This window comes from Leptonychotes weddellii, chromosome 9, assembly GCF_054177405.1.
Source record: "Leptonychotes weddellii isolate Sample4059 chromosome 9, ASM5417740v2, whole genome shotgun sequence".
In the NCBI taxonomy this organism is placed as follows: domain Eukaryota; kingdom Metazoa; phylum Chordata; class Mammalia; order Carnivora; family Phocidae; genus Leptonychotes; species Leptonychotes weddellii.
This window is the reverse complement of record NC_138377.1, coordinates 81,892,430-81,914,511: the sequence shown is the minus strand read 5'-3', so window position 1 is coordinate 81,914,511 and position 22,082 is coordinate 81,892,430. Positions and strand designations below refer to the sequence as shown.

Here is a 22,082-nt window from a genome sequence, read left to right as displayed (position 1 = left end):
AACATTGTATTAAAAAAAAAAAGATAGTAGGAAAGGAAAAATGAAGGGGGGGAAATCGGAGGGGGAGATGAACCATGAGAGACTATGGACTCTGAGAAACAAACTGAAGGTTTTAGAGGGGAGGGGGTGGGGGGATGGGTTAGCCTGGTGGTGGGTATTAAGGAGAGCACGTATTACATGGAGCGCTGGGTGTTATATGCAAACAATGAATTATGGAACACTACATCAAAAACTAATGATGTATGGTGACTAACATAACATAATAAAATAAAATTTAAAAAAAAGATCATGGAACACTACTTCAAAAACTAATGATGTATGATGATCAACATAACATAATAATAAAAAAAAAGATGGGTCTGATGGCCCAGCTTTCCCTGAGAACCCAAACATCATACCTTCACAATTACTCCCATCACTTGGAATAACTCAGACCTCTGTTGCTTCTAGACACATGAACATAGAATGAACTAGAACAGTTGTCTAGTCCAGTGATTTTCAAAGTATTCATTAGTCACAAGATTTTTCTTTTTCCCACATAAATTGCCAAAACCCAAAATATAAAACAAATAAAAATGAGCTACTCTGGGTGAATTGGGGTGAAGTTGGCCTTATTTATCTGTAAAATGAGAGGTTTGGACTAGACATGATTTCAAATTCTGCTCCACCCGGAAGATGGGGAAGAGGAGGTGGGGAGGGACACCCAGAGACCTAGAGTCATGGGAGGACGGAAGAGAAAGCTGAGGACCAGAGAGAGTAAGTGGGGTAGCTGTTCCAGATTCACTCAGCTGGCTTCCAGAGCTGAGTACTGTTTTCTTTCATATGTACCTTTTCATACCGCTGAGCCTTTGCAAAAGGAACTGTCTGAATTCCACTTGAAATGCAAATTTTTGCTTTAGGTTATTTTGAATATGAATAGGATATTAGATTTTTACTATTTGAAAATGCATCAATATTAAGAAATCTTTTCTGTGCAAAAGTGAAAGGTTTAGTCAAAAGTGTTTCTCATCAGAATGAGCACTGCTAACTGCAGTGAGTCGCCACTGTTCATCTGAACACAAAATTTCGTGGTGGTTGGCTGGCTCCCCTCTTGAACTACCTTCCTCTCACCTGTTACTCTCAGAATTGCTTCATGAAAAAGTAAGAGAGCAAACCTGCACATCCGCACCAGTGGCTCTGGTTTGAGCCCTGCTTAAACAATGTATACTGCTGTGGCTTCTCCTAAGTTCCCCAAGTACAGTCTCTGATTTGCTAGCCAGAACACTGTTCAAATTCCAAGTTACCTTTCAGATCTGACCTATTCTGTAACTTAAATTCCATTTTTCTTAGACAATTGAATATTCTTTGTGATGCTCTGTAATTAGGCAAATTGCTGTTATTATGCACATACAAATGATCCTTTAGAAACAGCTCCAGGGAGCTGATAATCAGCCTGCCATTGACTGTAGAGATGGGGCTCTGAATGTGGGGGCCCAGCTGATGGAGGGTTAGACCACAGGTGTTGGAGGAATCCCTCGTGGGGTCTGAAGCTGAGGTCAGCCACCCTGGACTCATCCCCATGAGAGACAAGAATTCACACTGGGGCCAAGACATGGTGACGATAATCTGCAAATCCCAATGGGAAAGTGGAGTTTGCCTTGTATGGGGCTGAAATTCTTGGGTATGAACTTGTTCCTGCAGGCCCACAGGAAGATCAGCCAAAGGTCCAGACATTTGTCAGCTCAAATAAGCAAGCCCTGGCCATCCCACACCAATGGCCTTGGGCCTGAATGCTCCTGTCAGTTCATCCTGACTGGAATCCTGAGAGTCCAACTAAACCCTGCCCAGCCTTCCCCAAAGACCTCTGTTCCCACTGATTGCCCCTGTTTTGAGGCCAGCAGCATCATCATATGGCTGGTTGTTGGCACACTTCCCATGTGTTGCTCTGACTTCTTAACCAAATGGGCTCATTGGTAGGGACTGTTTCATCCTTTTTCTGTATGCCCCACTGACTCATTAGTTCTCTTTCCCAGCATTACAAGGCATTGGGCACAAAGTAGGTGCTCAATAAATACTTCATAATCGGTTACTCAACTGGAAGGAGAATGTACTCCTCAACCAATGATATTATTTCTTTCTGACCAGCAGTAACATTGTTCATGGGAAGTGAACATCTAACATGTGGTTGCCTATCTCTCTTTGTGCCTGCTTGTTTAAGATAACTTTATTTTGGCAGACATGCCACTAATGCCTAGAAAACAAGAGCTTGAAGCTGCCAGGATTATCCTATTAGGGTTCTTGAGACATGGCTGTCCCCTTCCTGCCTACATTAACGTCACTGCAAAACCAGAAACAGTTGCTATCCCCCTGGTATGCTGGGAAATCACCTAAACCTTTCATGCTCTCTTGAGTAGAGGCACTTGCATGAGCTCTGCACCCAGCTGGTTAGGGCTGGGTCGGCTAGGCAGAGACTGGGGTGCTGATATGTAAGGCAGTCTCAAACATCAGTGAAAATCCAATGCCGTGGGGAAAATATGCTATTTACCAGCTACTCTTGCTTTACTAAGTGGATTAGGATAGGGGTGGAGGCTAGTCAGCCCTCCAAGCAGAGGTTGGACTACTTCTCCTGGAGGCCTTTCTTTTGCAGAGTAGGGTCTGCAGAGCTGAAATGAACTGCTGGAGACCTTACAGCCTCCTGCCACCCACCTTCTCACCCTGCCCCAGTCACTGCCCAGACTCTAACAAAATGCCGAACAAATAATTAAGGAGAGCTGGTTTAGAGTCCACCCATAAGCCTTGGCCAGCCCTCTTGCAAGTAAAGTCACAGAAGCTGAAGCAGCTTGGGTTGGGCTCAGGACTCATCAACAGTCCCAGTTGGAAGAGGTGGTTCCAGCAAACATCCTCACCCAGTGTCCCCGGCAAAATTGTTTTCAGCTGGGACCAGGGCCTGGGAACATTTATTAACACTAGGAACATCTGAAAATGTGCAGTGCAAGTTCCTGAAGGAGCATTTCCTCCTCCAGGTGTGCTTCAAGGATGTCTTTGGGCTCTGACCTCAGGTCAATCACTGGTGGCAGATATTTGTTGTTTCTTGTTGACCGTGCAGGACCTTGTACAAGTGCCCCAGACCCTTGACAAAATAGGACTCATGACAGTGTTTGCCCCAGGGAGCAGCTGGGAGGAGTAATGAAGTCCTCATAAAAACAACTTTAAATGTTTGTATTGGTGTTATACAAAGATATCGTTTCATGATTTGAACATAAATAAGGTGGTTCTACTTTTCGAAAAATCATTAATTCACGTTATTTAAAAAATATATATTAGGCTAAAGTCTAGTTGCTAGCTTTACAATGTAAAACGGAGTAAGATTTATAAAAACAGCCAGACAAATCTATAAGCTTCCCTTCTCCCACCAGGCACCCCTCAAGCACCAACAAGCCCCAGGTTCTCAGTCTTATCCTGTCTGCAGTTCAAGTAGCTGCCCCTCAGGAATAGCCAGACCTTTTGCTTTTCCTTCTGTTGACAGGCTGGGTGAGAGTCATTGGCAGCAAGGAGCACTGCTCACACCAGTGGGCTGACCCAGCTCCAGAACCAGAAACATGGTCCACTCTCAGAGAAGGCTCAGAACACATTCTCCCAGTATCTCCTGTGTTCATATCATTCTTCCACCAGATGGGAGACAGATGCAAATACAGATGTGACATTGTATCTATCCTGAGACAGTTCTCTCCACAGCCCCCATCATAAAAAAAAAAAAAAAAAGTAGCAGCTTAAATCAAGTTACTAAACTCAAATCCTTGCCCATACTTTAAGAAGTTGTTTTGTAGTGAATTGTCTATTTTCAAATCCAGCAATCTACTGACAAATTCTGGCCAATTGTTTCTTAAAGGGAAAAGAACATTTCTTTTTATTTCTGTATAGTTTAAACACATGCAAATGTAATGGAATAGCTTCCAAACGAAATTATATGTAACTATGAGAAAATAGAGGTGATGATTTGATGTTAAGATCTTGAGATGGGGAAGAACATTCTAAGTGTAAAAGCAAAAGAAGAACCCATAAAAGAAAGGCTTTATAGATTTGACTACATGAAATGACAAATTTTCAAACCCCCTCAAAAGACAAAAAACTCTAGAAACAAAATTAAAAGACAGGAAATACCCAAGGCCAAAAGGTGTGGTACAAAGAACGGGCTTTGGAGTCAGATCCAGCTCCATCTGATCTGAATTCCAGTTCTTTCACTCACTGGCTCTGTGATCTCGAGCAGGGTGCTTAACCTCTCTAAGCCTCAGGGATCTGTCAGCCATGTGGAAATTACCCAAGGCCATGTGTCCTCTTCCCCTTGGTATAATTAAAAGGTGCCTAATTGGGACACCTGGGTGGCTCAGTTGGCTAAACATCCAACTCTTGATCTCAGGATCATGAGATTGAGTCCTGTGTTGGGCTCCATGTTGGCTGTGGAGCCAACTTAAAAAAAAAAAAAAGTGCCTAACTGAGCTATAAGCACCCCAAATCAGGTAAAACTCACAATGTCCAGCATCCAATAACAAATTACCAGACCTGCAAAGAAGCAGGAAAACAGAACACATGATGAGGGGGGAAAAAAATCAGTCAATTGAAACTCACCCAGAAATGGTATAAATGAAGGAATTATTAAACAAAGACAATAAAACAGTTATTATTTTAACTGTATTCCAAATGTTCAAGAAGCTAAAGACAAGACTGAACATGTTAAATAGAAACATAAAAAATATAAAAAACACCTAATTCAAACTTTTGGCAATGAAAATTGCCATTTTCATTCTGGGTGAAAAGTGCACTGAATGGGACTAAAATCAGATTAGACAATGCAGAAGAAAGATGAGTGGATGTGAAGACACACCAATATCAGCTAGCTAAAATGAAACACACAGAAAAAAGGCTTAAAAAGTGAACAGATCATCAATGAGCTGTGGGACAACTCCAAGTAACTCAACACATGTATAGTTAGAGTCCCTGGCTTGCAGGGTGGGGAGGGGGGTAGAAAAATATTTGAAAAAATAATAGAAAACTTTCCAAGATTTCAAAAAAACTATAAATCTATATCTCTGGCAATTTCAACAAAACCCAAGCACAGGAACCATGAAGAAAATAAGACTAAGGCATATCATAATAAAACCATTTAAACATGTATTAAAAGGAAAATCTTAGGGGTAGCCAGAGAAAAAAAGACACAATCCATACATAGGGACAAAGATGAGGATAACAACAGTCTTCTTGTTGGAAACAAAGCAAGTAAGAAGACAGTGGGATAACATCATTAAAGTATTGAAAGGAAGATCAAAATAATTGTCAACAATGAAGGCAAAGCCTTCAGACATTTTTATGTTGACCCGTATCATGCTGGACCTAAAACAAACTACCTGCTGTTCAAATGCCTTCTTGCTCTGGCCCAGCATTTGCCTTGTGAACTCTTGCCCATCCTTGGCTCAAATGCTGCCTCCTTCTTGAAACCTTTCCTCACCGCCCACTGGATTTTAGTCTTCCTTCTCTGAGGATCCTATTATCCTTTGCTCTGTGTCATAAGTGTTTGAGGATGTGCCTTTTCCTTCCCACTAGCCAATAAATATGTTGGGGGCTCCTGTTTTGTTCTTCCTTATCACCCACAGTGTGAACCCTGACTGCCCAGAATAGGCACTTAGCATTTGTTATATTAACTTATGTATTACTTAGTTGCTTAAAGGCTTCTGTTAAACTTCTAAGATATTTCTGACTGATTTAGAAGTACCTATTTATTCATCAGCAAACACTTGATAAGCTGGGCCCTGTGCTTATAAAGGTAAGAGAAAATCTCTGGGCACAAAAAGCTCACAATACAACAATTGGTTTAATTTGGTTGTTTATAAAAGATCTTTTTTAAACAGTCTGAGTTTTTTTTTTTTAATTAACATATAATGTATTATTTGTTTCAGGGGTACAGGTCTGTGATTCATCAGTCTTACACAATTCACAGTGCTCACCATAGTACATACCCTCCCAAATGTCCATCACCCAGCCACCCCAACCTTCCCACCCCCCTCCACTCCAGCAACCCTCAGTTTTTTAAATAGTCTGAGCTTAATATGGAGTGGAGAGATTCTTGGTTAGAGCCTCCCAGTGTCCAGGTAATGAATATCCTCGTATTCAGCATTTCCAATATATCCTGGGGACACTTCCAACTGAGACCCCTTCCCAGACTCGTATGCCACTCCCTCTTCGACCTCTTCACGTGGACATCTAAAGGAAATCTCAGTGTTAACATGCCCCACACTGAACTCCCGATACTCCCCTCAAACATCTATAGTTCTGCCATCTCAGTTAATGACGATTCTATCTTCCATTGCTTGGCCACTATCCTTGAGGTCACTTAACATCTGTTTTACCCCTTACACCTATATTCAGGATGTCAGCAAATTCTATCAGTTTGAGCATCAGACATATCTAGACACCGTCCACTTCTTATCATATCTGCTGCCATCACCCTGATCTAAGCCCCTCTCTTCTTTCACCTGGATTATCACAACAGCTATATAGAAAGCCTCCCTGCGGGCGCCTGGGTGGCTCAGTTGGTTAAGCGACTGCCTTCGGCTCAGGTCATGATCCTGGAGTCCCTGGATCGAGTCCCACATCGGGCTCCCTGCTCGGCAGGGAGTCTGCTTCTCCCTCTGACCCTCCCCCCTCTCATATGTTCTCTCTCATTCTCTCTCTCTCAAATAAATAAATAAAATCTTTAAAAAAAAAAAGAAAGCCTCCCTGCTTCCACAGCCCACTCTGCCCCCATACAAAGTCTAGTCTAATCACAGTGATTTCCTTGAAAAGGCAGGTCACATCATGCCACTCCTCTGCCTAAAACCTTTCAAAGACTCCCCCTAAAGGCCAGGGTCCTTACAACAGCCCACAAAGCAATGTGTGAACTCTTCTCCAGTTCCCCTAGTTTTCTATCTGACCCGCTTTCTGACCTACTTCTCCCTCCCACTTACTCTGCTCCAGTGTCCTTCCTCAGGGCCTTTGCACTTGCTGTTCCCTCTGCCTGAATGGCCTTTCCCCAGATATCCAACCGGCTCACTTCCTCCTCCTTCCCCAGATATCCACCCGGCTCACTTCCTCCTCCTTCAAGTTTTTGCTCAAATGTCGCCTTCCCCACCCACATGACTTATAATTCCATCTTCATCTTCCCCCTCTCTAATCCTCACCCCTGCTTTCTCATTTTCCATAGCACTTATCACCTTCTAATACTGTAGGTAATTGTGTACTTTGGTTTTTGCCTGCCCTTCCCTTCGAGAACATGAAATCAAAGAGGACAGGGATTTGTATGCTTTCTTCAGACTGTTTCTCATGCACCCACAACAGTGCCTGGGACATAGTAGGTGCTCAATAACCACGGATTGAATGACTGAATCTCTGACAGGTAGAGTAGGCCTCTTAAGTCTTACCAATACCTGACACCATCTCCTATTTGGTGAGTAGCATGAATTCTGAGGAAGGAATTTTAAAAATGCTCCAGGACCCACCTTTAAAACTCTTAGCAGGGCAAGAAAGCAGATTCAGAAACTGACAGATACCTTACTTTAGATTTGCACTTGTTGAGTTGTGGATGAATTCATCAGTGAAGAGGTATTCATCAACTACCTCACTAGAAGCATAGCAAAGAATGGTGAGATGTATTTAAAGAGACAAGGTGACTAAAGGTGATAAATTGGAGACCAAAACTGTACACAGAATTTCAGTTTGTGTGATACAGACAAATAAGTGCAGCAGGAGTGAGGGAAGGAAAAGATGAGTGTTTTGAAGTGAGCTGAGAATCACTTGTCCCCTCCTGGCCCTTAATGGAGTTTTCTGAAGAATGAGTGTTGCTGGAATAATCTTTCACCAACTGTTAATAACAATATTTTGTGCTCACATTGTTCCCTTCAACAAGCATCTTCAGATAATTTCTGATTTTTATCTAAGCATTCTTATCCTTACCTGATAATCAGAAAAGTATATATAAACTGTAACAAGTAACTTGTCAGTGTTGGGGGAATGGACAAAGAATTAAACCATTATCCCCAAACTCTGCCTTGTGGCATTCTTTGTACATAGCAAAAGCATTTGTGAAGATGTTTTGTCAACCTACTCCTTGGCTCAGCCTCCTCCTCCTTCCTCCTTGTATCAGGGAAAAGCTATAAGTGGTTACTCCAGAAAACATTTGGAGGAGGTCCTTGGGGGTGAGATGCTCATCCACAAAATAATTACTGATGCTGTTAGCCTCAGAACACTGGTTGGATGGGACCATTGGTCTGACAAACATGCTGTTCCTATGGGGTTCAAAAAATTTGGGTCAATGAAAGAATGAATGCATGAGTTCACATTGGACATGAATAAAGATATTTGTAAATTATGCTTAATATAATTAAATTACCTAAATATCTAAAATATATATATTTTTTTCTTTTTGGACCCAATAACTAACTAAGAAAAATAACTAAGAAACACCATTCTTTCTGGAAGTCTGTGTTTCCCCAGTCACCTGCAATTCCAAACTTTAGAGTCATCCTAGGATCTGTCCTTTCTCTGACAAATTCTGTTGATTCAATCAGCATTGTTTTTATTACAAGATTTCAAAATTCCCTGAAGCACAGAAAGGAAGCATTTGAGAAATACTAAAATATCAGTAATAATAAGCTAATACATACTGAGTTGTAGGCACCATGCCAATGACTTTACATGGATTACTGAATTGAATCCTTTTGGTAACACCTAAGGTAGACACTGCTATTATTGCCTTCTTAAGGATGAGAGAACTGAGGCACAGAGAGCTTGACCTGTCAAAGTTCACACACCTAAAAGGGAGCCAGGAGTAAACACACAGCATGATTCTAGCACTCATTGTAAAGGCTTTGGATCTGCCTTTTACTTTTTAGACTTGTAAGATTTCTCTCTCAAAGCAAAGACAGAGTTCTTGGAAGCAGGATGTTCTCCTTTCCCTGAATGCTCTCCTTCCTCAGTTATCCTTCCCCCCTTTTTTTCTCTCTTTTCATCTCATATTTAGTCTCAAAACAAATTCAGCATCCTCACTTAAAATTTTTTCTTTTAGTTACTTTTTAGAGGGTGGGGAGGGGAAGAGGGAGAGGGAGAGAGAAAATCTCAAGCAGGCTCAATGCCCAGCATGGAGTCCAGCATAGGGCTCCATCTCACAACCCTGAGACCATGACCTGAGCCGAAATCGAGTCCGATGCGTAACGGAATGAGCCACCCAGGCGCCCCCTAGCATCCTCACTTCTAAATTAACCTGCTTCAGTGTTTCCTCAATTCTGCCTATGATGCCTTCACCCTTCTCAGTGTTAGATGGATCTGGAACAGATGGTTCCTTTTTCTTTCTTATATCCAATTAGTTACCAGTTCAATTCATTCTTCTGTCTGGTATTTGTAGGATATAGAGCTTCTTCTCCATATCTGATACCACCACCTTAGCCAGACATGAATCCTTTCTTGCCTGGACTAAGGCAATAACTTCCTACATTTCTTCTTGCCTCTGACCTCTCCCCTGCCTGTCCTGCATCACACACCAGACCAGTTCTACAAAACCACTTTCTTCATGACTCCTTCCTGATGAAAGATCTACCATGTTCCCAATTGCCCATCAGATTCATTCTCAACTTCTCAAAAGTGTAAATTTAAGGAATTCCCCTCCCCCTAGCCCAAACTCCCAAGTGCAGGAAGATCTTCTTTGTTCCTTGCTCTTCTAGCCTGGAACCATTTTCATTCCAGTCCCTCGAGCTTGGCATAAGTTATCATCTGCCCTTGGAATGATTCACCTTCCTTGCCTGCCCAAATCTTACCAACCCTACATTGCCCACTTCAAGTTCTGTCTCCTTCTTCATCACTTTAGTGAGAATTTATTTTCTCTCTTCTTGACTACTCTGATGCTCATCACACATGTCACTATAAAGGATTTTCCTCTAAAGGTCTCCCTGTTCAGAGGGATTGATTCCAAGTTCCTCAAGGGTTGCCTAGAGCGAGAGAGCATGTTCCACCTCTGAGTGAAAATGAATCCAGACTCCAATAGTCATCCATTAAGTTACTGAAAAACCGGAGAATTATTTTGCAGTTGCCAGTTCATCATTTTAGCTTGGGAATAGTTATCCACAATTTTTCCCCAAGTACTCCTCAGTCTTTTCAAACAGCCCAGGCAGGGTCTCCAAAGTTCCCAGCACTTTGGTGAGCACAGGAAACTTTCTGAATGGCAGCTGAAAGGTTACTCTACCTATTGCGTTCAGAACAAACTCCACAAATTGCATTTTGAATGATTTTTAGTTGGCCTTCTTGTTTTAACTCTACCTTTCAGTAAAGAAAATTGTGCCTTGAACTTTGTAAATTATATCTACTTAAAATATAGAGTTGTTAAAACCCAAAGAGATACATAAAAGCAACTGATGGGCTGAAAAATGCTCTCTTTGTTGCAGAATCACAACCTAAAAGCTTCAGTTTATTTCACACAACATGACCTTTAGTCTGTAGATAAAATGCATGGAAATGAAGCTTGAATGTCAACTAGATTTGGCCAAGGATTTCTTTTACGGGAGCAAGGGGGTGGGGGAGGGGTAGAGTTTGAGGAATGTAGAGAAAAAAAATATATCTTTTTTTTTTTTTCCCTCAGATAAGTGTGTTTTGTCAGATCTGAAGCCTGTTCTGATAGTTCCCACATAGGTAATCCTACCCTGGAGAACATGAGACCCCTAAGAAGTAAATTGTTCTTCTTTTTTAGAAGTTGTTTTTGCTCTACCTTCTGCTCACATTTTGTCAATTTTCCAAATGAAAGCATCCAAAACATTTTTTAGGACTGCTACCAACAGTAACCAGTAGGAGTTAACAACAGCTGAGCCAGTCAGAAAGGGGGTCAAGATGACTCCCTCTTAGTGGGTGTCAAACCTCGTCATCAGTGGCCATGTAGAAGGGGTAGGGGCCCAGGAAATCCTGACCAGCTCAAGAAGCCCTGCCACCCCATCAAGGCTAACTCTGTTTTGCTTTCATGACAAGGTGATTTGGGCTGGTGTTAAGAGGCCAAATATCCCAAAGCAGCAGCTGATAGAAGTGCATGTGAACAGACAACTTGGCATTCTGAAGTAATTGACAATAAAGCATAAACCCAGAAACAAGATGCTGAGATAATGGGGCAAGAAGGGCTAACAATAAAGTAAGAGTGGAAAATCTTCATAAAAGCAACAATGAATAGCTCCTGGGAACCTGACTATACCAGGTGCTATGCTTGACTTACATCATTTCCCTTAAACCTCCTAAGGGCACTATGAGATGCACACTATTATCTCAATCTTACAAATGAGGAAACTGAAGTTTGGAGAAGTTAAAAGACATGTCCAAGGTCACCCAGCTACAAGGCTGTGGGCCCAGGATATGAATCCATCTGACTCTCTGGTTCACACTCCTCACCACCACAACATACTCAGGGAAGAATCAGGGAGAGAGAATTTGGCTGGGAACGTAAGAGTTGAGGAAGGAATCCCAGGTTGCTCAATTTAGGGCTGCCACACAATGGCTGTAGGTGGCCAGAGTACCGTGTGGAGGTGAGCCTGGGCCAGCCATAGAGAGAATTCTAGGACAAGGGTGTTGGGGATGAAAAACAACCTCTTGGCACTGGAAGACTCATGATCTGAGAAGTAATTCTGGAACTCACCCAGAAAGGGCCCTCTGCCCCAAATCTCTCAGCCTGTGGTCTAGTGGGCAATGTCACTATCTGATGGGCTGGTCTGGGGGTTCTGTTGTCTCCTCAGAGTGGAGTGGCACTGTTCCAGGGGGAATGTGGCTTTGAGTTCCTAAGGGAAAAAATTCTTTTTATCCCTGGAATAGAGGCGGTATAGGTTGAAGGAAAGGCAGGAAACAGAGAGAGTGGACTAGGCCCCAGAAGGTCCATCCTGCTCAGGCTTAGAAGCTTAGCAGGCTTGTTCCTGCTTCCCTCACCTCTAATGCTTTGGTGAGAAAGAGACTAAGGGCTTTTTGATAGCTCCAGGATCTAGGAGCAGGTCCAAATTGTTAAAGCCATTCATATGGTCAACGCAAGCGCCCTGTTCTCATGGGTCCAGATGCTCAGTCTTGGCCCACTTGTTTTTTACATATGTCCTTAGAGAATCATGACAACTGTATATCTACATTGAGTGTTTTATTTGCATATATGCAAAATGTGTTTTGATAAAGTATCTGAAGGATGTAACTAAGGAGCTAGCTCTCGCTCAACTTCCTCAACGTGCCATCATGAGTTAGTTTATGGGTGTGTTCACAGTACCAACAGCGGACACAATCTTAGCAGGCATGTAGCTTCAAGTTCTCCCCCACCCTAACTGACACTCAGAAATGGCTTCTGACATGCAAACCAACTGCAGTGGCAGGTGTGACATCCCAAGTGACCATGTGCACCTGCTGTTATGACAAAGGCCATGGAAAGATACCTCCCAGGCACTGCACGTGGGTTTGTGGGTTTGGCTGCCCTGCCTTTTCTTGTTCTTCTGTATCAGGCCTCTGATCTTTCACGAGGGACCGTTCTGTAGGACATAATGGGGTATAAACCACTCCCTTCGAATTAAAGAGAACGATGGGGTTTGAAACAAGGCTTAGATATGGGATTAACGGTGGTTAAAAGCTGTCCTAACATGACTGCTCTTGACTTGGGCAGCTGGCCTAGAAGGAACAAAAGGCCTGAGGCCTGTAGCCCCCCTCCAGGGTGAGACCACACTTTGGGTCAGTTCCATCTTAGATTCTGTCTCCTTGGGGGAGGTCTTAAAACCCTGTCAGAATGGCTAAAATTAACAAGTCAGGGAACAACAGATGTTGGCAAGCATGCAGAGAAAGGGGAACCCTCTTACACTTTTGGTGGGAATGCAAGCTGGTGCAGCCACTCTGGAAAACAGTATGGAGGTTCCTCAAAAAGTTAAAAATAGAACTACCCTATGACCCAGCAATTGCACTTCTAGGTATTTATCCAAAGGATACAAAAATACTGACTCAAAGGAGCATATGCACCCCACTGTTTATAGCAGCAATGTCCACAATAGCCAAATTATGGAAAAAGCCCACATGTCCATCAACAGATGAATGGATAAAGAAGATGTGGTATATATATATATATATATATATATACACACACACACACACACACACACACACACACAATGGAATATTACTCAGCCATCAAAAAAATGAAATCATACCATTTGCAACGACATGGATGGAACTAGAGGGTATTATGTTAAGCAAAATAAGTCAGTCAGAGAAAGGCAAATACTGTATGATTCCATTCTTATGTGGAATTTAAGAAACAAATAGATGAACATTAGGGGAAAAGATGGGAAAATAAAATAAGATAAAAACAGAGAGGGAGGCAAACCATAAGAGACTCTTAACTCTAGGAGACAAACTGAGGGTTGCTGGAGGGGAGGTGGGTAGGGGGTTAAATGGGCTAATGGGTTAAATGGGTGATGGGCATTAAGGAAGGCATGTGATGTATTGAGCACTGGGTGTTATAGTGTTATATACAACTATGAATCACTAAATTCTACCCTTAAGCTAAAAAAAAAACCCCAAAAAACAAAACAAAACAAAACCCCAGGGTTAACCCAATCCTAGAACACCCTGATTTAGTTGCCTAGGTTCTCCAAAGGAAAAACCCCTAGTATCTCCTCTGCTCCAATGGACCACAGTCTAATGAGGAGTTGGCAAGTTTTTACTATAAAAGGCCAAAAAGAAAATATTTTAGGCTTTGTGGGCCATATGGTTTCTGTTGCAACTACACAGTTCTGCTGTTGTCATGTGAAGGTAGTCACAGACAATATGTGAACAAATGGGCATAGTTGTATTCCAACAAAACCTTATTTATGATGACTAAAATTTGAATTTCACATAATGTTTGTGGGTCATGAAATATTATTCTTCTTTTGATTTTTTTAACCCTTTATAAATGTAAAAATCATTCTTACTTTGCGGGCTTACAAGTGGCAGACTTGACTTGGCTATGGGGCACAGTCCGTTGACCCCCCTGGTCTGAATCCTCAGCTTTTACACCATCTGGAAGTGACTCACTCCAAGAGGTAGGAAAGGGAGGTAATCCCTGACACAGGCAATTTAGGGCTTTCAAAGAAGTATAGCATCTATGCAGATAGGAGCTATGACTTTAGGTGACATGATTTCCCCCCCGGACAAGAAAATGTATAGATCCACAGAAATGTACCCCATTACAGTCATCACGAAAAGCCTCAGACAGCTCAACACAGCTGGCTTCTCCTCCTTGAGAACTATCCTCAGAACTGGAGCATAAGCTTTTGAAAAGCCACAGTGCTGGAAAATCTCTGTCCACTGAAGGTGGAGTTGATTTTTAGAAACAGCCAAAAAACAAAACAAAACCCAAACCAAACCAAACACACAAAGAAACCCATCTCCACTCAACCAACAGTTAACAATGGCACAGTTACTGGTATCCTTGCAGAACCAGGGTGGGAAATACGTGGGGGAGGGTGATGTGGTGGAGCTGAATAAAGCCATTTCTGTTCAAAACCACCCATTATTATAAGACGAGACTGCTGGGAACTAAGCTTGGTAGTCCTAGCATGGCCCCTAACAATATGAGTGTTGTTTGGCCAACACACTCAGCCAGTTAAAAACATTTGTTTGGAATTTTTTGGTCAACATTTCAAAGCCAAGAGATTTCACAAAAGAAGTCAGATTTTTTCACTTCTCTTGAAAAAAAAAAATCAAAAGATCAGGCACACTGAGCTCTTGCTCTTATACAGGAACAATTAGTGAAAGCCACCCCCCTCCGCAAGACAGCACATGAACTTCAGGCTAACATAGTCTGCCACGCCCAACTGCCCCCCAGTCCAGGGCCAGTGGCCATGTAACCTCGTGGTTAGGGCCTTTTCACTCACAATTATAGTAACACAATCACATGGTTCAAAAGTCAGCATGATACACAAAGCTATACAGTGAGAGGCTCATTCTCATCTTACCCCCACCCTCCCTAAGTAAAACACGTTTGTTAATATCTTCACTTATTTTTCCGCTTCTTCCTTACACAAGGTAATACAATATATATATTTTTTTCTGTCTTGCTTTCTTCACTTAAAATATATCCTAAGGATTATTCCAATAACAGGACATAGAGAATTTCCTCATTCTCATTTTACAGCTACCTATCCCAGTGAGTGCATGGGTTGGTTTATCAAACTAATTCCATATTGACAGGCACAGGTTGTGAATAGTCTTTTGCTCTTACCAATATTCTACAATGAATATGTGTATATGTCATTTCATAGGTGATAAAGCCTGTCGTGCAGGATAAATTCCCACAAGTGAATTGCTGGGTTACAGGGTAAATGTATTTGTAATATTTTTAGGTACTACCAAATTGCCTTCCACATGGGTTGTACCATTTTGTGGTCCAGACATCAATGTAAAAGCATGTCTATTTCCCTTCAACTTCACCAGGAGAATGTGTGGTCAAACTTCTGTAGTTATGCCAGACAGGTAAAAATTATATTTCAGGGCAGGTGTAATTTGAATTTTTAAACCAAGATATCTTTTCTCACATGTTTACCTAGAGACATTTGTAATTCTTTTTCTGAGAACTGTGTTCCATTTTCCTACTGGATTCCTATTTCTGCTGATTTTCCTATTAAATTCTTGGTTTTTTTTCTTATAAACTTATAGGAGTGTTATATATATTCAGAAGGTTAGCCCTGTATCTAGGATATGAGGTGCAAATATTTTTTTCCAGTTTGTCCTTTGTCTTTTGCCTATGTTTATGAGCTGTATGTTTGTTTTTGCTGTTGTTTGTCACCCAGGTGTTTTGCTGTTGTGTGTGCTTTTTAAAATGTAGTTAAATTTATTTACTCTTTGCTTCTGGTTTTTGAGTTGTTGGAAAGAAAGATTTCCCCCATTCCAACATTAAAAATGAATTTAACCATATCTCCTTCAGTAGTTTTAGGGTTTCATTTTTTAAAAATGTAAATCTTCAACCCATTTAGAGCTTGTTAAGATGCACATTATTAGGGGCGCCTGGGTGGCTCAGTTGTTAAGCGTCTGCCTTCAGCTCAGGTCAAGATCCTGCTCAGTGGGGGAGCCTGCTTTTCCCTCTCTCACTTTCCCTGCTTGTTTTCCCTCTCTCGCTGTCTCTCTCTGTCAAATAAATAAATAAAATCTTAAAAAAAAAGGATGCACATTGTGAGAAGTAAAACCTTTTTTCCTACTGGGAGCTTGACCTTAGATTTTGGACAGAATGATGAGGCTACCAGAACATCAATAAGTGTAAGACCTGGAAAATGGGAGGAGAGAGCAGCTGATGGGAAGACAAGTGAGATGGGGGTGGTGTGAAGTGAGGTGGGGACTAGACAGGCCCCCCTCTCCTGCAGGAGTTCCTGGCAGATGGCTTCCCAATATTGGTCTAGCTCAGTGGTATCCACGGCCTTTATTACTTTTCTCCAAAGTACCCACTTACTTTTTTTTTTTTTTGCGCCCTTTTAACAACCAGTTTTTGGGCAGAATGCTAACCAAAATTACCATGCTGAGTTGATATACTTTCAGCCAAAAGCACAGAACTTTGAAGGGTCGGTTAGCTTGAGGAGACTCATCTTGAATAAATGAGCCATTTGGAAGACTTTATGAAATGCTGACATTAGTCTGCCTACAGCTTATTTCTTTGTTCCTAGGTCTCTAAGGACATGGAACCATAGTGGGGGGACCTTTGATCTCATACTCATTCAAAACCTACTGGTGATGTATAACAGAGTGGGGAAAGGTGTGACTTCAACCAAAGGAAGTCTGCACACCCACCTCCACAATGTATACTAAACAGTTCTCTTAGCAACTTTTCTACTAGAGGTGCCCATGAAAGTTTTTCTTTTTTTAAAGATTTATTTATTTAAAGATCTTATTTATTTATTTGAGAGAGAGTGCACACAAGCCCTGAAAGTGCTTTTTAAAACATTGTTTCCTCATGTGAATAATTCTCTATTCTGAGAAAAACAGGGAGTAAAAATGAGAAAAATTTGCAAAGATGAATGATGCTAGAATAAAGTGAAAGGCTTTCAGCAATAAAATTGGTTCCTCTGCTTGAAGCGGAGGCCTCAAAAGATACCTGGTGGGAGCGAGATGCTTAATGCTACTCACTGTCAGCAGGAAGGCATGCCAATGTGCAGGCATGCCACATTGCACCTCTAACAATTAATTCAGAATCTCTGGTGGTGGGATCTAGGTATCAGTCATTTTGAAAGCCCCCATGTGATTTCAATGTGCATCCCCTACTCCTGAACCATGCTGTTCAAAGTGAGGTCCTCAAAAAAACAGCATTGGTATCAGTGGGCGCTTATGAGAAATGCAGAATCTCAAGCCAGAAATTAGACCTTCTGAGTCAGACTCTGCATTTGAACAAGATTGTCAAGGTATTCACGTGTATATTACAGTAGAGAAGCAGTGATCTAGAGCAGCTTTCTCAAAGTGGCACGTGGAACCCCCTTGTATCTAACTCACCAAGGGGCTGGGAAGGTAGGGGAATGGTGATCTTGGACTTCTTAAGGAAGACAGTTCTGGAGATGATCATTTTATAAGTGTGAGGGGGGGGACCGTGGAATCTGTATTTCAATGTGCTTCCAGGTGACCCCCTCGCCTACTGCTTGAGAACTACTCCCAACAGGAAAGGCAGCAATATGACAGCCACTTTCTCCTGACCTGCATGGAAATTTCCTCAGTGAGGCGGTAAGGTCAAAGCATACCCATTACAAGTGGGGTATGAGTTGGTGATAATCTATGAATGCTTCTCAGCCTGACAAATGTGATCTTTCTGCTCTCTGACCTATAACAGCAGGTGGTGATCGTTAAATCTAGCTTTCCGACTGACACAGAAATGGGTCTCTCTGTTCTCTTGGGTTAGTGACTGAACAAGCAGCAATACACAAGCTTCTACCTTAAAAGCAGGATTAAAAATATAAAATGTTGATGCTCCGATGCATCCTTCTTCAAGGGTTTCAAAAAAACCCTCAAAATGCATGGTAGAGAGCCAAGAGAAAGAGTAAATTCCTCGAAAGGAGATTTCTTCATTTTACAGAGGTCTTTTAAAAAATTTTTTGCTTGGGCCCAGATTTTTAAATGATAACACAGGTAAAAAAAAAAAAAAAAAAAAAAAGAATGAAGCCAGGAATGGAAAATTTGCTCTCTCTCAAAAGGTGTATTTGCAGTATGTAGTATTCCCATGATGTAGTTGTAAAATCATTTCAGCTCATATAAGATACTTAAAAGCTTTTATGATGCAGAAGCTTTAAGTGAGTTTATCTTCAAATACCAAGGATTCCGAAGTATGGCTCATGCTTGACTTGGGGTGCCAGAACTGAAATCTTGGCAATTATAAAATGAAACAAGACCAGTGCGGTCATAATGGATAATGAAACTGAATGGGGAACTGCAATGTGATCTAAATGTAATTGTTAGATAATTACTGAGTTAAAAATCAGCAAAAGCAAAGAAACTTCAAACTGGAAAAAAAAGATTTTCGAGGCCTTGCTTTAAAGACGTTTTTAAGAGCAGAGTTTCTTAAACCTTTTTGGGGGGAGTGCAAATCTAATGAAAATCCACGGACTCCCCTAGATGCACGCCCCCTGAGTGCACACTGGTAATTTCTGGAGTTCCATAGACCCGCTGGAGCCCACATGAGAAACTCAGCTTTCACAGTGGATTTTTAAGAAAATTTCTCTATTTTGATCTCTTCCACTTGGAACCGCTTTAGACCCAAGAGTTCCCAGCACCAAGGTTCCAGGTGATTGGTAAAATTAGGGCTGATTGTTTTCCCTTCAACCAATCTCATGAGGATGGTCCGAGGCCAGGTGAAAAGCCAGACCACTCGCTGAAGCCCGGGAAAGCATCCTTTTATTGAAGAAGTCTGCACTCTCGGAAATGTCTTTCCCGTGCTCTCAGGGGGCTCCAGCAAGTCGCACAGGCAGAGCCCGGAGCCGCTGTGGCTCCCTTCATACCAGATTGTGAAAACTTTTGTCCGAAGTTAGGAAGGAAAGTAGGCTCTTAAAAACACTGCCTACGCCCCTCATTTACCTGCAGACCCAAAGATGCCAGAGGTGGAAGACAGCCCTTCACCTCGTCCCCCATTTAACAGAGGAGGAAACGGACCTCGGAGGACTAAGGTGCTTGCCCAGGTGACCTCTCCAGCCGGGCTCACACCCAGGGCCCTCTCTCTCTGCACCTCGCCGTCTAGCCAGGGAAGCACAGGGCATCTGGGCCTCTCTCCCCTCACTGCCCGCCGCCCACCCTGGCGGAGGCGCCACGGGGAGCCGAGCCCCCGCCTACCGGCACCATGGAGTAGGTCATCATCATCAGCATGTCGTGGCTCTCGGCGCGGATGTGTGGCGCGGGCTCCCCGCCGTGGCTGCGCTTGTTGCGCGCGGCGCTGGCGGGGTCCAAGGGTGGCGCGGGCGCCCGGCGCCGCGCGCGACTCAACTCAGCTAGAAAAGAGCGCAGGGCGCTGTCCTCGCGCTGCTCGCGGCCGCGCTGACCCTCCAGCGCCCGCACCGCCGCGCTCAGCCCGCGCCACTGGCACAGCGCGAACACCGTGCCCGCAGCACTGAGCGCCGCCAGCAGCGCCACCGCCGCCAGCGCGCCCCGCAGCCACCAGCCGGCGCCCCCGCGGCCTCGCTCCGCGCCCCTGGCCATGCTCTGCGCGCCTCGGGCCGGGCAGGGCTCGCCACCTCCCGCCGGGCAGCCTTTATACGCCACGGGCAAGCCGTGGGCTGGTGGCAGCGCCGTGAGTCACGCTGCCCTTTGGCCGGGCTGGCGGGGCGGGTTGGGGACAGTAGTGGTGGCGCCTGAGCAGCCCGGAGGGACAGGCGGGTGAGAGGGGGAGAGGAGCAAGTGGAGATGACTGGGTGGGTGGGTGGGGGGGGGCAGGGGGGAAGGGGGGGCAGTGCTAATGCTCCTGGTGCCGGGCCAAGAAAACGGGCAAACCCAGGTCTCCCTCCTTTTCTCAGTGCCCTGCCTGTGGGCATTGTTGTGGCCCAGGCCAGCAGAGTGAGGGTCAGACTGAGGGGGAGAGCAGGAATTCTTAGGGCGGGAGAAGTCACTGGATTCCACTCCCTTCTCCCCCCAACACTGACCTCTCTGGAGAAAAGGATCATGCCCAGATGCCAAGACATGTGCCCACTGTCCCTAGGTCTGCTGCTGGGCAGGGACCCAGGCTGCCCATCACGTGACCACTGAAGACCCCATGAGATGTTTCTGAGGAAGGGGATGGATAGAGAGAAGAATACAGTTGGCATTGGAGGGTTAAAAAGGCCACCCATCAGAACCAGAAAAGCCTCGCCCTGCCTAAGAAGCAGGAGTCCTCTGTGAAGGGAGATTTCTAGGATGTGACAGGCCAAGAACTCTCCCATGAGACCCATATCTAGGAGGCAACAGTGTGAGGAGAAAAAAACTCAAGGGTGGAAATCAGGAGACCTGGTTCTAACCCCATCCTGCTACTACTCAGCTGAAGGGCTCTGCACATGTCCCAAGACCACTCTGAATTGATTCTGAGGTGCTTTCTGGCTGAAGAGTTGGGACTCTGTCTAGGCTCTTTCTGGACCTTACTTAGTCTGCCTTGCTTGAGGGGGCAGTTGCCTCATGCCTCCTAGTTACCTCTTCCTTTTCCTGTCAGCTCAGATGCCTGTACCTCAAGGATCACTATCCCCCAAATGCAGAGACACTTCTCAGCCTCCTCAGAGGACCTCTCCACCCCTCTTCTCACCTTTCCCTTGAATGGCTCTGCCTCCCTGGGGCCCCAGGGCCCACAGCAGACCCTGATGGTGTTGGAAGCCAAGATTGCTGTTTCCACAGCCCATTATTTCAGAGGAGGAGGTGGTCCCCTGCCATCAAGCCAGCTGGAGCTGTCACGATTCTGCATCAAGGTCTGGATTCCTGAGTTTTAATTGGGACATGGACCAACTTTGCATATTCCTAGGATAGCATCCAGGATGAGGAAGACTTAGGAAAGCATGAAGTTCCAAGTGGTTCATGAAGGACCTAAACTATGGGGACATGATGTCTAGGAGGGAATGGAGGTGATACAGACAAATTTGTCCAGTTTCTCCCCACTCTAACATAATGTGATCTATTTGAAGAATGCCATGTATCCTTATCTCATCCAGGCTTAGGATGCCAGGCTTAAACCAATGGAGAGAAGCCCCAGAGAGACAGAGCTGGGAATCAGGCTCAGTAAGATCTTCATCTAATTCACTAAAAATTTAATGAGCTGTGTGTCAGGCATAGTGATGGGCATTGGAGGTACAGAAATGAACAAGGCAAGCAGCTTGCAGTGTGAGCAGTTGGGAGTCCCACGGAGCCTCCTCAGCTTCTCTTTATCCTAACATTCATTATAGTTACTACCGCCTGACCATGTCATCAGTGCTCACCAGCAATAACAGAGTATACAGCTCCTGAGGTTAGGGGCCACATATTGTTTGACCTTGTCTCCCCCAACACCTAGCACAGTCCCTGGCTTGAAATGGCCATCCATTAATTCCCTGTTGAATGAGTGAATGAACAAATGAATGAGTAAAAGGCTGTATAGTGAACGTACGTCCATGTAAAACGAGGTGCGCCTAGTGGGAGTAAGGCTTAAGCATGAAACTCTACTTGTGCCACCGAACTGGAGCTACCTTCCTTGGAAGGCTGCCTGTCCAGTGGGGAGAATAACTGCAGCCTGACACACACACCCCCAACCCCTCTGGTTCAGAGCCCATAGTAGAAGGAGTGGAGTTCCAGTTCCATTTGGAACCAGCCAGGTTTTATCTGACAACCTCAGGTGAAGATGCTACCCTTCTTGGGATGTAGGACTCAAAAGGTTTGTGGCATCGACTTTGGGCCAGATGGGTGGAGTGCCTGGGATACTGCACTCAGAGAGAGCAGAGAGGCAGAAAGAGAGCAAAGGGAAGGCAAGACTCCTCTTCCACTCAACACTTCTTCCGGTTCCCTCTTCAAATCTTTCTGTGTAGGAATATAATATTTTATTGGAAAGGAGAAGGGTGGAACAAGTTGTTACAGCCTAAGAGGCAGGTGTCTTCACTCAT

General features: G+C 43.9%; 1 protein-coding gene across 2 annotated transcripts in view; it reads right to left on the bottom strand.

Moving 5' to 3' along the window:
• Positions 1–19,723, bottom strand: part of GLDN (gliomedin) — a 65,410-nt gene extending 45,687 nt beyond the window's left edge. For both annotated transcript variants that reach the window (XM_081831080.1, XM_081831079.1), the window contains exon 1: positions 19,330–19,723. In XM_081831080.1, coding sequence (XP_081687206.1) covers positions 19,330–19,692 — 363 coding nt within the window. In that variant the 5' untranslated portion in view covers positions 19,693–19,723. The remainder of the gene's footprint in view (positions 1–19,329) is intronic.
• Between the last annotated feature and the right edge of the window lie 2,359 nt (positions 19,724–22,082).